The sequence below is a fragment of the Euprymna scolopes genome, chromosome 46 (genome assembly GCF_053919585.1).
Source record: "Euprymna scolopes isolate OS-2025 chromosome 46, ASM5391958v1, whole genome shotgun sequence".
Classification (NCBI taxonomy): Eukaryota; Metazoa; Mollusca; class Cephalopoda; order Sepiida; family Sepiolidae; genus Euprymna; species Euprymna scolopes.
The window spans coordinates 317,922-334,501 of NC_136527.1; the positions used below are offsets into that span (position 1 = coordinate 317,922).

The 16,580-nt window shown below is 35.8% G+C and overlaps 1 protein-coding gene across 41 annotated transcripts in view; it reads right to left on the minus strand.

The window, feature by feature from the left end:
- Positions 1-16,580, minus strand: part of LOC145270472 (ATP-dependent chromatin remodeler CHD4-like) — a 251,553-nt gene that overhangs the window by 106,194 nt on the left and 128,779 nt on the right. For all 41 annotated transcript variants that reach the window (XR_013865378.1, XR_013865376.1, XR_013865377.1 and 38 more), the window contains 5 exons: positions 15,714-15,850; positions 12,146-12,347; positions 8,345-8,466; positions 6,904-7,077; positions 4,392-4,530 (listed from right to left, as the gene is read on the minus strand). Coding sequence is in view for 37 of the 41 variants with exons in the window: in XM_080126123.1 (XP_079982249.1) it covers positions 4,392-4,530; positions 6,904-7,077; positions 8,345-8,466; positions 12,146-12,347; positions 15,714-15,850 (774 nt within the window). In the remaining 4 variants the exon portion in view is untranslated. The remainder of the gene's footprint in view (positions 1-4,391; positions 4,531-6,903; positions 7,078-8,344; positions 8,467-12,145; positions 12,348-15,713; positions 15,851-16,580) is intronic.

Here is a 16,580-nt window from a genome sequence, read left to right on the forward strand (position 1 = left end):
TTTGTAGGTTATATTAACATTAAAAAAACTTAATGAAACGCAGGAAAAAGAAAGCTGGTAATCGGGTTTGTACAGATTTTCAAGGTCCATTTTCAAGGCTTTTCTAAGTTGTCCAAGGCTTTCTACAAACACAATTCAAGTTTCCAAAACAAAGTTTCGTATAAGGAATAATGATATAATAAACCAATAAACTTAATCGACATCAGAAAAAATCATTTTAATTTATCTCTTTATTTCATCAAGTAGTTTTAAATGTCACAGTTATTTACACAAAGCTAACGCAGAACAAAACTGGTCAACTATTTACAACTTAAACTCACGACTACATTTTTGTAATCTTGTAATTATAAACGATTTTCAGTTCTTGTTTAGTTTGAACAATTTCTTAGAGCTTAGCCATTTTTTTTTTTTTTTTTCAGAAGTTGATTTTCTAAAGACATTTGACTTTGTCAACAGATTCCATTTCCAGAATTCTCTGCTTTCAGAATAAGGACATTTGCTGATGTCATAATGTCATTTTCTTAATCAGTTTTTCTATTTGCTCAAAGTTTGCCTTTCTCTTCAGTTTCTGTTCATCTGTGTCTCTATCCTTTGTTTTTCTAGGCACACGTCATACCTTTGGAGCATGAAACAATTAGGAGATTCGTTATTGAGACTTTTTTTTTTTTTTTTTACACAGTGATCACCACTTATCAAGGCCCGGAAACCACTCAGGGATAAGGGTTATTGCAAGTACATTACGTTAGTGTGGAGATTTGATGAAGTGTTTACTTAAGGGGGCGGTTCATTAGGAATTTGTTAACGGACTTGAACACATCCAAGTTGTAGTCAGGTGGGAAGCAGGCAGACGGAACAGACTTCCACAGGTGTGCACTTCTAAGAAAGAAGCTTTGTTCATGGAATCCGCGTTTTGATTTAAGCACAGATATAGAGTGAGGGAAATTTTTCACAGTGGATTCAGCTAGACAGGTGTTTTTCGTGAAAGATTGGCGAGGGGGGACCAGAGATTGGAGTTAAGATGAGCACCTGCCATAGAAATAACGATAAAACAAGGATATGCTCGCAACGTCTCTTCTGTGGGAGAGAGGTTGCAGGGTAGAGAAAAGGGCATCACCCACTAAGCCACGAAATCTATTTTGTACTCTGTCAAGACAGGAAAGGCTGTTTTTAGCAGCTCCTGCCCAGATATGGCAACAGTATTCCATCCTTGGACGTACTTGGCTTTTATATAGATAGAGAATTGCATCAGTAGTGAGATATCTTCTGGAGCGGTAGAAGGATCCCACCATCTTTCCAGCGACCTTGGCAACAGACTTGATGCACATGTTCCATTTCAGATCAGGAGTAAAGGTCAAACCCAGAAGCTTGTCAAAACACGGGGCCTCACCCAGACGAGAGCCATCCATCACAATTGATGCCAGATGGGGATCAGAGCGTTGATGATGTAAGGATAGGAGTTTGGTTTTGGATGCATTAAAGGTAACCAGCCACATCTTCCCCCACTGAACCACACGCTCGAGATCAGAGGAGAGAGAATCAGAGAGAACTTTGTCATTTACAGCCTTTGATGTGTGCCGTAGATGGTCGTGTAATCAGCCTAGATGTCAACGAATGATTTAAGTATGTGTTTAGGGAGGTCATTGATGTAGATCAGGAAGAGAGTTGGGCCCAGGATTGACCCCTAAGGGACTCCAGCATTTATATTGCAGGCCTCCGATTTTTGTCCATCTACCACTACTCTTATGAGCCTATCGAAGAGAAATGATTTAATGATTGAGAAAACATTTCCAGTTATACCGTAGCTGGAAATCTTGTGAAGTAGGCCCTTATGCTATACCTTGTCGAAGGCCTTTGATATGTCAAGAGCAATTGCCCTAGAAAGGAAGCCTTGATACAACTCCTCCAGCTGCCTTAACCTGGTTACAGATGATCCTCTGTGCCAATACAGTTTCAGTCTTCATTTTCTCCACCTCTATTTCTTTGTTCCCAGAAAATCATCTCTCGATACTAGCCTGACCATGAGAGAGCACCAGAACAGTCTCCACAACTTTAAGCAACTTGCTGTAACAAAGATCAGCCAAGTAAGTTGTGAAAAGTGCATCATTTTCATACAAATATGTTGGGGCTTTTTTTTTTTTTTTCTCTCCACCACCCGCAAACTTATTGCATTCTCAGGGAACATTGACCGGAATACATTTCCAACATGTTCAGTTGATCGATACGATGTGTGGTCACTTAGTTTCCAATGTCCACAAAATCTCTGCTCTGCTTGAAGCATGTCATTCTTGGAAATGAAATCCAAAAGAGTTTGGTTTGTGGCGGGGCTGAAATTTCACAAAGACATTGTAGGTAGATCACATAGCATTAAATAAAACAAACATTGGTGCTGGCAAACTTTCAGAACCTCATACCAGAACTGGAGACACGAAAACAGCCATGTGCGCAGCTGGATAGTACACACTAGATAAAGCAAATTGGCAATTTTTTTCTCTTTCAGAGATTAATAAACGCTTTTAAGACTTTATTTCACGTGAATTGATCACTACATTTATGTGCTATCTTTCTAGGAAGATGCTGCAATTGTTTCAGTCAGATCAAAAATTGCAACATTGTCTGACTTGAATTCTTCTAGAGTAAGGGATGAGATTCTGATACTCTAAGGCGACATTCAGTATTATGGAACATCTATATATATAAAAGCGAAAATGTATGTATGTATGTATGTATGTATGTGTGTTCGCTTTTTCTGTATGTCAACAAAAGGCTTTTTTCAGAGAAGTGGTCGGTCGCCTTACAACTTTTTAAATCACATATAAATCGTAATATCTCACAGTTAACAACGAAGCTCGCCTGTCTATTTAATTTGCTCGATTTCAGGAAGATAAATATTCAACATTTGTCGCTCGCCGCATGTGGGTTAGTCTTTTTCCTATAACATCTTGGGGGGGGGGAGCATTCAGCAGTAAATGAATACTATCCCGCAGTCAAACTTGACCTCATTAACTCATTAAAACGAGCACCTGCCAAATCGAACTAATTAAATAAATTCAAATGTGTTTCCGTTAGCATCTCGCGGTGGGGCAATGGTTAACGTCGCACGTTTTTTTTTTTCACACTTTAATTTACAACTTTGCCTCAAAGCTTCGGATTCGATCCTCATACTTACTTTTTTTTTTTTTTTTTAACCCCTCCCACCCCCGGAGTTTCCACACACACACACACACAAACCTCCAAAACACCCGGGCAACGCCGGGTACCCCTCACTATTATCCATAGAAGAGCCAAACATCAGTAAACGTGCTACCTTCTTCACTGCATTCTTTTGGTGTACTTATTTATGGCAATCAGCCCCCCCCCCCCGGAAATCATCAAGTACAAATACCGCTCCACCATGACTGACGAACATCTCCAAGTTTGCTTGAGGCTGGCTATTAGCAGCTACTGTGCAGACAATGCATTCTTGACTGATTCCATCTAAAGCAAGTCATCAGAGTAATGGCAAAAAATGTGCAGAGTTGCACTGTGCAATTGATGCAGTAATGCAACGTACAAACGCATATACTGTACAAGTAATTTACAACATTACAATATATTTATAAACTAGCAGGACCCATTAACCGGCGTTGCCCGGTGGAAGCATGGAAGCATGCCCCACCCTTGTAAAGAGTTTAAGTACGGCTGTTGTTAATATTGCCCAACTCCCAACCCAACCTCCTTATGTTAAGAACGGCTTTTGTAATAGACAATGTTTTTGCATTTTTAGTAGGTGGTAGGTCATTTTGGCTTAGTTAAGTCTTAAGTAGCTTGCATGCTAAAAATGTGTGTGAACACCTGATCCGTTCTATGAAAGTTAGCTCAAGCAAACTTTTCCCCCTTGAGCGGAAACGATTATGTGGTGAACTCATTTTGGCCTATGATTTCTGTTGAACTATACAACTTGTTTTATTTTCATCAAACAAACTGAATATCAATAAAATGATTTCTATTGAACTATACAACTTGCTTATTTTTTGTCAAATAAATTGAGTATCAATAAAATATGATCTTTTGAATTATACAAATTGTTTCATTTTGTCAAATTGAATATCGATAAAATGATTTCTATTGAACTGTACAACTTGTTCCATCTTTTGTCTAATAAATTGAATAGCAATAAAATGATTTCTATTGAACTGTACAACTTGTTCCATCTTTTGTCTAATAAATTGAATAGCAATAAAATGATTTCTATTGAACTGTACAACTTGTTCCATCTTTTGTCTAATAAATTGAATAGCAATAAAATATGATTTCTATTGAACTGTACAAATTGTTTGTGAGTATTAACAAAAACATAAATCATGCAATAAACGAGTCACGCTTAAAAACTGAAAGAGAAAATAGAGACTTACTGATGCGGCAATAGGAAAGAGATATGGATGGTTACAGCATTTCTTTAAATCCATCATAATGTTCAACAGAGAGACTTGATTACCTCCTTTCGAGTTGAGGGCCCCAAAATTGCGAGTAAGGATATATTTGTAATATTTCCTATAAGAAAGATTAAAAAAATTATTAAATCAGTGAATAACAGGCAAATTTATTGAGAAATTCAAGAGAAAGTTTTCATTTTTATGGTTTTTTTTTTTCATAAAATATTTTTTTTTTTAGAATTCCAAACTATTATACTACGCAGGTAGATTAAATAAATTACATTCGAAATTCCATGCAGACGCTCACCTCCAGTTGAATAAGATACACTCAAAGAAGGTCGCAGGTTACATTACCCGAAACATGAAAATACCACTCACAATAAGAACAGTAGTCTAAATAAACTAGATAGTTCTTAAAGAATTTATATTTTGTATATTTAAGATTTATTTGATCACGTTTAACAATCTCATTATATTTGATCACGTTTAACAATCTCATATTTGATCACGTTTAACAACCTCATTATATTTGATCACGTTTAACAACCTCATTATATTTGATCACGTTTAACAACCTCATTATATTTGATCACGTTTAACAACCTCATTATATTTGATCACGTTTAACAATCTCATTATATTTGATCACGTTTAACAACCTCATTATATTTGATCACGTTTAACAACCTCATTATATTTGATCACGTTTAACAACCTCATTATATTTGATCACGTTTAACAACCTCATTATATTTGATCACGTTTAACAACCTCATTATATTTGATCACGTTTAACAACCTCATTATATTTGATCACGTTTAACAACCTCATTATATTTGATCACGTTTAACAACCTCATTATATTTGATCACGTTTAACAACCTCATTATATTTGATCACGTTTAACAACCTCATTATATTTGATCACGTTTAACAACCTCATTATATTTGATCACGTTTAACAATCTCATTATATTTGATCACGTTTAACAATCTCATTATATTTGATCACGTTTAACAATCTCATTATATTTGATCACGTTTAACAACCTCATTATATTTGATCACGTTTAACAACCTCATTATATTTGATCACGTTTAACAACCTCATTATATTTGATCACGTTTAACAACCTCATTATATTTGATCACGTTTAACAACCTCATTATATTTGATCACGTTTAACAACCTCATATTTGATCACGTTTAACAACCTCATTATATTTGATCACGTTTAACAACCTCATTATATTTGATCACGTTTAACAACCTCATTATATTTGATCACGTTTAACAATCTCATTATATTTGATCACGTTTAACAACATCATTATATTTGATCACGTTTAACAACCTCATTATATTTGATCACGTTTAACAATCTCATATTTGATCACGTTTAACAACCTCATATTTGATCACGTTTAACAACCTCATTATATTTGATCACGTTTAACAATCTCATTATATTTGATCACGTTTAACAATCTCATTATATTTGATCACGTTTAACAATCTCATTATATTTGATCACGTTTAACAACCTCATTATATTTGATCACGTTTAACAACCTCATTATATTTGATCACGTTTAACAATCTCATTATATTTGATCACGTTTAACAATCTCATTATATTTGATCACGTTTAACAATCTCATTATATTTGATCACGTTTAACAATCTCATTATATTTGATCACGTTTAACAACCTCATTATATTTGATCACGTTTAACAATCTCATTATATTTGATCACGTTTAACAATCTCATTATATTTGATCACGTTTAACAATCTCATATTTGATCACGTTTAACAATCTCATATTTGATCACGTTTAACAATCTCATATTTGATCACGTTTAACAATCTCATATTTGATCACGTTTAACAATCTCATATTTGATCATGTTTAATAATTTAAATATCAAATTCTTCAATGATTCAATTTAATAAACTTAATTTTTGTTGTTTTAAAATGCCTGAATCTTAATTTAACCTAGGATATTTTTCCAAGTTGGTTCAATAAAATAAAATAAAAAAAAGCTCCGATAATCATATATCTTTATTTTTTTCTGAAAGAACAGTGATGGTGTAAGCTGATCTTATTCTAAGAATAAATGGATTTACCTTGACACAATACAGTTACATCAAAGCCCAACAGCAGCTTTGGCCACAGAATCATGATGTACACTTTCCAACATATTTGTTAAATATTGTGTTTATTTTGATTATTACCGACTTGCAAGGCCACAGCAATAAAGTTTCATTGACAAAAAAAGATTGATATTAATGAGAAATCATTTTGGCTCATTCAACCAATTTAGACTTCCCTCTCTATCCCGAAAATATCTTTGCAGATAAGAACAAATTCGAAAGATGATGCAAACCATATCAAAATATTTAGGATGATACAGATCCACAAAGAATCGTGAACTCACCATATGTATGGAACACAAAAATAAAAATAAAAAGTTGTCAGACTTACTTTTGCATGGCGCTGAGTTCTACACGTACAATGAACTCGCTCTTGGCTGGGATTCCTTTAAGTACGTCCGCTTTCAGCCGTCGCAACAAATGCGGACCAAGCAAATCATGGAGCTTCTTCACTTGGTCTTCCTTAGACAAATCAGCAAATTCATCTAAAAATCCTTGGAGGTCACTAAACGAAAGAATTAACACAATGTCGACAATGCATAAAAAGTTTTGTAAAAGATCCAAAAAAGCAAAAAGGTAGACGGAAAACAGGGACACAAAAAAAGAAAAGAGGCACAAAAAAGAGAAGGGGGGACAAAAAAAAGAGAAGGGGGGGGACAAAAAAAAGAGAAGGGGGGGGGGACAAAAAAAAGAGAAGGGGGGGGACAAAAAAAAGAGAAGGGGGGGGACAAAAAAAAGAGAAGGGGGGGGACAAAAAAAAGAGAAGGGGGGGACAAAAAAAAGAGAAGGGGGGGACAAAAAAAAGAGAAGGGGGGACAAAAAAAGAGAAGGGGGGACAAAAAAAGAGAAGGGGGGACAAAAAAAAGAGAAGGGGGGGACAAAAAAAAGAGAAGGGGGGACAAAAAAAAGAGAAGGGGGGACAAAAAAAAGAGAAGGGGGGACAAAAAAAAGAGAAGGGGGACAAAAAAAAGAGAAGGGGGACAAAAAAAAGAGAAGGGGGACAAAAAAAAGAGAAGGGAGACAAAAAAAAGAGAAGGGGGACAAAAAAAAGAGAAGGGGGACAAAAAAAAGAGAAGGGGGACAAAAAAAAGAGAAGGGGGACAAAAAAAAAAGGGAGACAAAAAAAAGAGAAGGGGGACAAAAAAAAAGAGAAGGGGGACAAAAAAAAGAGAAGGGGGACAAAAAAAAAGAGAAGGGGGACAAAAAAAAGAGAAGGGGGACAAAAAAAAGAGAAGGGGGACAAAAAAAAGAGAAGGGAGACAAAAAAAAGAAGGGGGACAAAAAAAAGAGAAGGGGGACAAAAAAAAGAGAAGGGGGACAAAAAAAAGAGAAGGGGAACAAAAAAGAGAAGGGAGACAAAAAAGAGAAGGGGGACAAAAAAGAGAAGGGGGACAAAAAAGAGAAGGGGGACAAAAAAGAGAAGGGGGACAAAAAAGAGAAGGGGGACAAAAAAGAGAAGGGGGACAAAAAAGAGAAGGGGGACAAAAAAGAGAAGGGGGACAAAAAAGAGAAGGGAGACAAAAAAGAGAAGGGAGACAAAAAAGAGAAGGGAGACAAAAAAGAGAAGGGGGACAAAAAAGAGAAGGGGGACAAAAAAGAGAAGGGAGACAAAAAAGAGAAGGGAGATAATAAAGAGAAGGGAGACAATAAAGAGAAGGGGGACAAAAAAGAAGGGAGACAAAAAAGAGAACAGTAGACAAACTCAATAAAAAAAAATTTAAAAAAGGGGAAAAAAAATAATGAAGACAATGGGGTGGAATGAAAAAACTCACTTGAAATTTTCGGGACTCATAAAGTTAAGCAAATGGAAAAGTTCTTCCAGATTATTTTGCAACGGAGTTCCTGTTAGCAGAAGTTTGTAACCAATTTTGTAAGCGCTTAAAACACGGAAGAACTGAGGAAAGAAAGAAAAAGATTAGCATGAGAAAAATAAAACAAAAAGATTCAAAATATTTCAATCAAAAAGAAAAGTGCTAATTCACATGTAGATGCGAACGTTAAAAAAAGCCAATGATAAGAAGTTTACTTTCAGTTTACATTTAAATTCAATAAGCCAAGCATGCCGCCTCCCTCCACAAGTGAAAAATTTTATTTCACCATGACCAATGTTTGCGCAAAATTTTTAGAATATCCCAGGCGTTATTGAGAAAAGTGCGAACAAATGAATAATTTGGGGATAATTTTATCCCTATAATAGTCCCAGGGGGAAGGGGTGGAACCAGAGTTATCCAAGAAAATCCGTTCTAGCAAAGATTTACTTTCACCATAACTAATGTTTGTGTAAAATTTCAAAAATAATCGAATTATGGTTATTGTGAAAAGCATGAACAAATGACAGAGTGAATTACTATGTCCTGTCTCTCCTTTGTTGGGAGACGAATAATGGTGCTGGTAAAAATTTATCAAAAAAAAAGTTTGAAAAGTTCCGATTATTTATTAAAGTTTTGTAAACATGCACGCTACATTAAAAAATAAATCTTATATGCCTCGCCACCTGTTTAAATCAATCTCTTTATCAAAAAAAGAAAAAAGACCTTTGACGTAAAACCAAAACTCATTTTTATTATCTGCAGATGTCATGTGCATGTGTGAAGATCAACTGGTATAAACCCAGATCCATCCTTGTCATAATTATTTATGAGGTTCTTGAAACCTAATTGATCTGTATATTCTGTTTGTTGTAAATAAAAAGCCTATAATCAATAAAATAGAGGATTTGGTTTGGTTTAATAAACTTATGGATATTAAAAGAAGAGGGTGTAAAGCCAACTGCCTTTGAAAAAGAAACTATTCATTCATTGTGACATGTTTGTGACAGAATTCAAATCAAAACCATACATGACATGGTGACTCCTGCTCAAGCAACAACACGGAGTCATTTTCGTGCGACCAGTAGAAAAAAATGGAGAACGGGCGAACTCAGTGACTTCCTACAGTTTAGTTTTTATACTTGCAAACCTGGTCATTAATTTATTGGACGTGTTTCTGCACTAGCAAAACTGCCATTTCTTGTGAAGTTTTTAGATGTTTATGAAATCTCAAAAATTATTATTATTATTACAATTTTGGCAGCTTCCTTGGATTCCCAGGTGACTTGGAATCAAAAAAAGTTGGATCTATTTGGTTTCTGACAATCCTATTTTCTAATGCTGTTAATTAATATCAATAAAGAGCGAGAAGTTTTTTTTTCTTTTTCTTTTTTTACAAAAGGTCACCACTGGTAGCCACTCAAGGATAAGTTAATGAGTATGTTAGTCAATGAGACAATATCCTAGTAATCATTAATAGTTAAAATTTGGTTAATTGGATTACTTAAAGGGACGGCTCATCAAGAACTTGTTTATGTTGGCCTTGAAGACGATCATACTGTAGCCGGTTAATAATAATGACTACAATTTTCGAATAAAATTGCTAAAAATCTTTAAAAAAAAAAAAAAAAAAAAAAAAAAATGACTTTTTTTTTCTTTTACACAGTGATCACCACTTATCAAGGCCCAGAAGCCACTCAGGGATAAGGGTTATTGCAAGTACATTACGTTAGTGAGGAGATTTGCTGATATGTTTACTTAAGGGGGCGGTTCATTAGGAATTTGTTAACATTGGACTTGAAGACAACCAAGTTGTAGTCCGGAGGGAAGCAGGCAGACGGAACAGAGTTCCACAGGCGTGCAGTTCTAAGAAAGAAGCTTTGTTCATGGAATCTGCGTTTTGATTTAGGCACAGATATAGAGTGGGGGAAATTTTTCACAGTGGATTCAGCTAGACGGATGTTTTTCGTGAAAGATTGGCAGATTGGCAAGGGGGGACCAGAGATTGGAGTTCAGACGAGCATTTGCCATGGAAATAACGATAAAACAAGGATAGGCTCGCAACGTCTCTTCTGTGGGAGAGAGGTTGCAGGGTAGAGAAAATGGCATCACCCACTAAGCCACAAAGTCTATTTTGTACTCTGTCAAGACAGGAAAGGCTGTTTTTAGCAGCTCCTGCCCAGATATGGCAACAGTATTCCATCCTTGGACGTACTTGGCTTTTATATAGATAGAGAATTGCATCCGTAGTGAGATATCTTCTGAAGCGGTAGAAGGATCCCACCATCTTTCCAGCGACCTTGGCAACAGACTTGATGTACGTGTTCCATTTCAGATCAGGAGTAAAGGTCAAACCCAGAAGCTTGTCAAAACACGGGGCCTCACCCAGACGAGAGCCATCCATCACAATTGATGCCAGATGGGGATCAGAGCGTTGATGATGTAAGGATAGGAGTTTGGTTTTGGATGCATTAAAGGTAACCAGCCACATCTTCCCCCACTGAACCATGCGCTCGAGATCAGAGGAGAGAGAATCAGAGAGAACTTTGTCATTTACAGCCTTTGATGTGTTGCCGTAGATGGTTGTGTCATCAGCATAGATGTCAACGAATGATTTAAGTATGTGTTTAGGGAGGTCATTGATGTAGATCAGGAAGAGAGTTGGGCCCAGGATTGACCCCTAAGGGACTCCAGCATTTATATTGCAGGCCTCCGATTTTTGTTCATCTACCACTACTCTTATGAGCCTATCGGAGAGAAATGATTTAATGATTGAGAAAACATTTCCAGTTATACCGTAGCTGGAAATCTTGTGAAGTAGACCCTTATGCCATACCTTGTCGAAAGCCTTTGATATGTCGAGAGCAATTGCCCTAGAAAGGAAGCCTTTGTCAAGAGATTCACTAATCCTGTGGGATATAACTTTTGGACATCTTTGTTCTGTAACGAGTATGTATATTATAAAGGTTTTGCTGTATTGGTTTTTTTTTTTTAATTAAATTGAATTCAATAAAAGCAAAATTTTTCCTTTTTACATTGCAAAATAATACAATTCCTACAGGGTTCGTAAAGATTTTCAATGTCTATTTTCAAGGCCTTCTCTAGGCAAAATCATTGTTTTCAAAACAAACTTTGATATAGAAAACAATGATATAATAAACAAAAAAACTAAATTGACAAAACAATGCCTGACAAAATTTGTATTCCCTGGCCCACTTGTATTTGCCCAACCACGCACAATTAAATGATATTTTCCGCATTGCAAACAGGTCTATTCTGTGTTCGCTTTACTTTTGAATTACCATGAAACTACCCGATGTTATTACATGGAAAACATCAGATAGTTTTGTGATAAAGGGATGCAACTCTTGTATCCAAAATAATACAATGTAATTTCAGAACAACGTATTTTGATTATATTTTCAATATTTATAAAATATTTTAAAGATATTTTTATTAATACTTAAAATATTACTTAATAGCATTTATTTCGATTTTATTTTTAATATTTCGACAAATTTTTACTGGACATAGGATTTAATAGGATTTTCAAGACATTTTCCATATTTTTTCAAGGTAATAGAAATACAACCTTTTCAATATAAAATTCAAGAACTTTTCAAGCTCATGTGCACCCAGTTCTAAAAATCATACTAAATCTGTCACTGAATTCTGTGTTAAAAAAATAGATGTTGAATGATCTAACGTTCAATACTGGTGGATCAATCTCAACATATCATTACGGTGGTTGAGCAGGCGACTTACCTTGGATTGATTATTTTTCAACCTGTGAGCTTCGTCTACAACTAAGACTGCCCATTCAACAGATCCCAGCGTTGCCTGGTCAATACTGACCAATTCATACGATGTGAGTAGAACATGGAATTTCACATTGTAGCCTTGCTTCATCTTGCAAGCTTTGCTTCCACCTCGGATTGCTCCTTCATCAAACGAGAACTCGTGTTCCCTGAAAAGGAAGAGACACAAATCTATATATATATATATATATATATAAAAGCGAAAATGCGTGTATGTATGTATGTATGTATGTATGTATGTATGTGTGTCCGCTAAAAACTTTCGACAGACAGAACAAAAATTGACAAAATTGGTATCATATTGAAGCTCCATCCCTCGCCCGAAAAATTGGCCGAAACGTTCATTTTTTCACCCCGAAATCGACAATTTTCTACAGGGGGTGGGGGAACCATCCTCTCGTGACGATGACCGGTTCTACGCATGCGTCAGATGACGTCATGACCTGATTTAGTTTAAATAGTTGAAGACTAACTAAATTTCACGTACGTCATTTTAGCTCAGTTGGTTAGCACATTGGTTCATTATCTAGACGTTTTCGGTTCGAATCGTGGTGTGAGATGTCTTTTTTTCTTTTCGATTTTTTTAAATTTAAATATTGAAGTAGTGTTGTTTAAGCCATTTTTCACATAATGTTCGTTTTTCTGTTTTTTTTGGGGGGGGTTTTTTACTTCGCTTATTCTTAGGTTTTCATTACCCCCCCCCCCACCGACCACACACACCCAAAAACACCCGGGTACCCACCGATTTTTAAAATTTTAATATCGAAACAGGCTTATTTATGCCATTTTTCACCCACCCCCCACCCCCGGTTTTAATGTCCGTTGTTCTGTTTTCTTTTTTTCAATTTTTACATTTAACATCATTCGTTTGCCTTACATTAGTTTTTTTGTTTTTTTTTTTCAATGTTTCTCTCTATTTTTATACTTACATTTTAAGTATAAATAAAGTGAAACTAAATTGAAACGTTGCGTGTTCTCGACTTTCACGTCGGAACGTCCAGAAAGCAATCAGCTTTTGATTAATATGGAGTGGCTCCTTATATCAGACAATTGCTATTCAATTTGGACAATCCCCTTTTAATTGGGAACTGGTCCCCCCCCCCACCATAATCTTGGGGAAGCGAAAACTGCCCTGCATTGAAACAAAGTAAACAACCCCCAAAAAGCTGTCCCGCAGTAAATAAAATACTGCCACATCATCGTAACGCTCCTGCGATGACCTCATTAAGCGGCTACCTGTCAATCAACCCTCTTTCACTCACTTTATAACCCTTAACTTAACACGATGACCAATTTCTCTCACTCGTGGCCGAGATGGTTAAGTGGTTGGCTTTTGTTTCCACTTCCGCATCAAGACTACAGGGTTCAATCCTACCTTTCTACTAAAACTTTTTTTTTTTTACACACACACCTGCAAACACCCAGGCAACGCCGGGTAAACGCTAGTATCAGATAAAGGATTCAACAATGCCACTCCTAACCATCGATGATAAATTCACAATAATCTATAGAGAAAAACTTTTGTGGTCATTTAATGCAAAGTTTTGTCTAGTCTAAGTATGGACTAATCACGTTGACACCCTGGTTCTCGCTCGATCACCAGAGTTAAGCAACGTTGGGCATGGTCAGTACTAGATGGGTGACCGATTTGCAAATTCCAGGCACTGTAGGAGTTGCAAAAACCTTACATTGTCATTTCCCCTAACAGGGATATAAAAGCGACTGGGGACCAATTTCATACTGCCATGGAACTTCCTCCTTTGAAGGAAGCCGGTTATGTCTGCATAGGGTTAATGCCATTTTCATTTTTTTTTTTTCATAGTCTAAGTAAACTATCAAGAGACTTTGTGAATATTGGGAATATTAAAATGTGCTATAGGAAAAACGGCAGACCTGAACGAGAATCACCCGTCAATAATTCTTATAGTAGGTTTTAGGATGTAATATAATTTTTGAAGTTGGGGATGTTTATTCCGAAAGCCATTCTTAATATGGGGAGAGGTAAAAAAAAAAAAAAATAAATAAAATAAAAAATACCAACTGCAGAATACCTGTAAAATTTGAGGGAAGGGGGGGGGCTTATTAGGTTTGGTGCTAATTTTTTTAATCGCATTTCCAAGTTTAATTAACGTTTTGTTTTTTTTTTTATTTGATTATTACAGAATAAGCACAAAACACCTCCCTCCCCATGTTAAGAATGGCTTTTTAAATAACATTTCAGCACAGATCAATAAGTGCATAAGTACCTTAGGTTTAACAAACCATACATATTTGGATTCTTGTAACAAGTGTTCTCATCTTGAGTGTATTTTCAAAATATTTCGGTCGATATAACATCAAACCTTCTTCAGTTTGTATCTTGTCAAACCGAGGAATATGCATGGAATTTCAAACGAAACCGTTTATATAATCAACAGGATAGCATGTTGTCGTTCCCTCAGCTATGACTGGGTAGAAATTTTAATCCAACATGCTGTAGGATTGAACCTTCAACTTCCAGAAGTGTAACTTTACAACTAAATTTTACCAAGAGATTCGCGAGTTTGACAAGATACACTTGAAGGTCACAGGTTACATCGATTGAAACATTGTGCAAATAAAACTTAACAGTACAGGGTGGAATGATAAAATTGTCACTCTAGAAAAGACAACATGATTCCATTTAATGAAAATTTTTTTGTTGCAGACCATCTACTAATTGGCCAGTTGTGTACAAATCTCATAAGTGAAAAGACTGAAAGTCAACACTAAAGAGTACCTGGATATGCTGAAGAGTATGGTGATCCCCTAGTGCAATCAGGTGGCCGCTGGCAGATCCTGGGTGTGGCAGCAGGATTCAGTGCTGGCCCACGAGTCCAAAGAGACCCAGGGCTGGCTTCAGAAGGCATGCTACAACTTTGTACTCTTCTCTCACTGACCCCTCTCCTCCTCCGATCTAAACCCCTTGAACTACTTCGTTTGGTCACACAGAGAACATCACCCAAGTCAGCCTGATCGCCACCATCCGTCGAGTGTTGAACCTCCCGCTGGCACTTATGGAAAAAGCATGCTCCCAGTTCTGGACCTGTATCGAGGTGGTTATTGAGGCTGAAGGTGGCTACATTGAATAGATGTCAGCTCTACTACATAATTAAGTTACCTGAATTGATTTTTTTTCAATAGAAGTTTAAAAATAAAGCTGCAGTGCTGTTTTCTTTAGGGAAACGCTTATAGTTCCACCCTGAATATTGTACTCAATATTTTCTATTGTTCCACCCTGTATATAATATTTTAATCATATTTTATATGTATTGTGTTCTTACTTGCATTAGCATGGTTAAATTGAGGATCCATAATGTAATATTTTAGGAAATTTATCTTCGTCAGACGTTTTCAGCTTTCAAATGTGCATATTATGACATTTGTAAAATAATGAACAAATTCTGCAGGTTTCTCTTTAAAATTGTTATAAGTATCCAATTTGTGTTCGTACTTAAAAAATGAAAAAAATAAATAAATATTGGACAACTACTCACCTGATAACCGCACGGCTATCTTTGTCTCCTACATAAGTGACAACATACAACTCTGGAGCCCAGAATTCAAATTCTCTCTCCCAATTGATAATGGTCGAGAGTGGTGCACTAACAAGGAAAGGACCTCGAGAGTGACCCTAGGTGTAAAAAAAAAAAAAAAGAAAGCAAAAGCTTACATTAAATAGTAGATACATCGAAATACAATTTATTTTACTTTTTTTGTTTTTTAACAAGAAAAGGAACCATTAACTACTCTTTGGTGAACATATGGTGTTTTAATCTGGACCCTTGTAGCCATAAAACTAGGCAGGAGTAGCGAGGGTTAACATGTACAAGATTTAGAAGTTCACAATAAACTTCTAAAATTTCCACAAAACTGTTATCGCTTGCAGAGTTGAACTTAAGGAATGCTTACCAATATTTATGAAGTTGGAAAGCCTCTGTACATACATGACATGTTACGAAAGCATATATATATATATATATATATATATATTTCGTATTCCTGCCTGTTTGTTTGTTCACAATTTGATTAATATATACAAAAGATCCATTACTTTAATACTTCATTCATTCCTATATATAGTACGATTCGTGTAAAATAGACGATTGAGAGATGACGTCATTTGCATATCACATTAAGGAAAATCAATGTAACATAAAAACGTTTATTTCCGTTTACACAAATTCTATTTTGGTATTTTTGAAACCAGATTATTTACAGTTTGTTTTCGTTGCAATCTTTTTAGACTGAGGGAGCATAAAAAAAAAATTTGCTTAAACTGGAATATAGTCATAAAACGGTGCTCACTATATGGAGAAGAATAGCTTCTCTTTGTATCCCTTCTGCCGAGATATCTGGTGGAG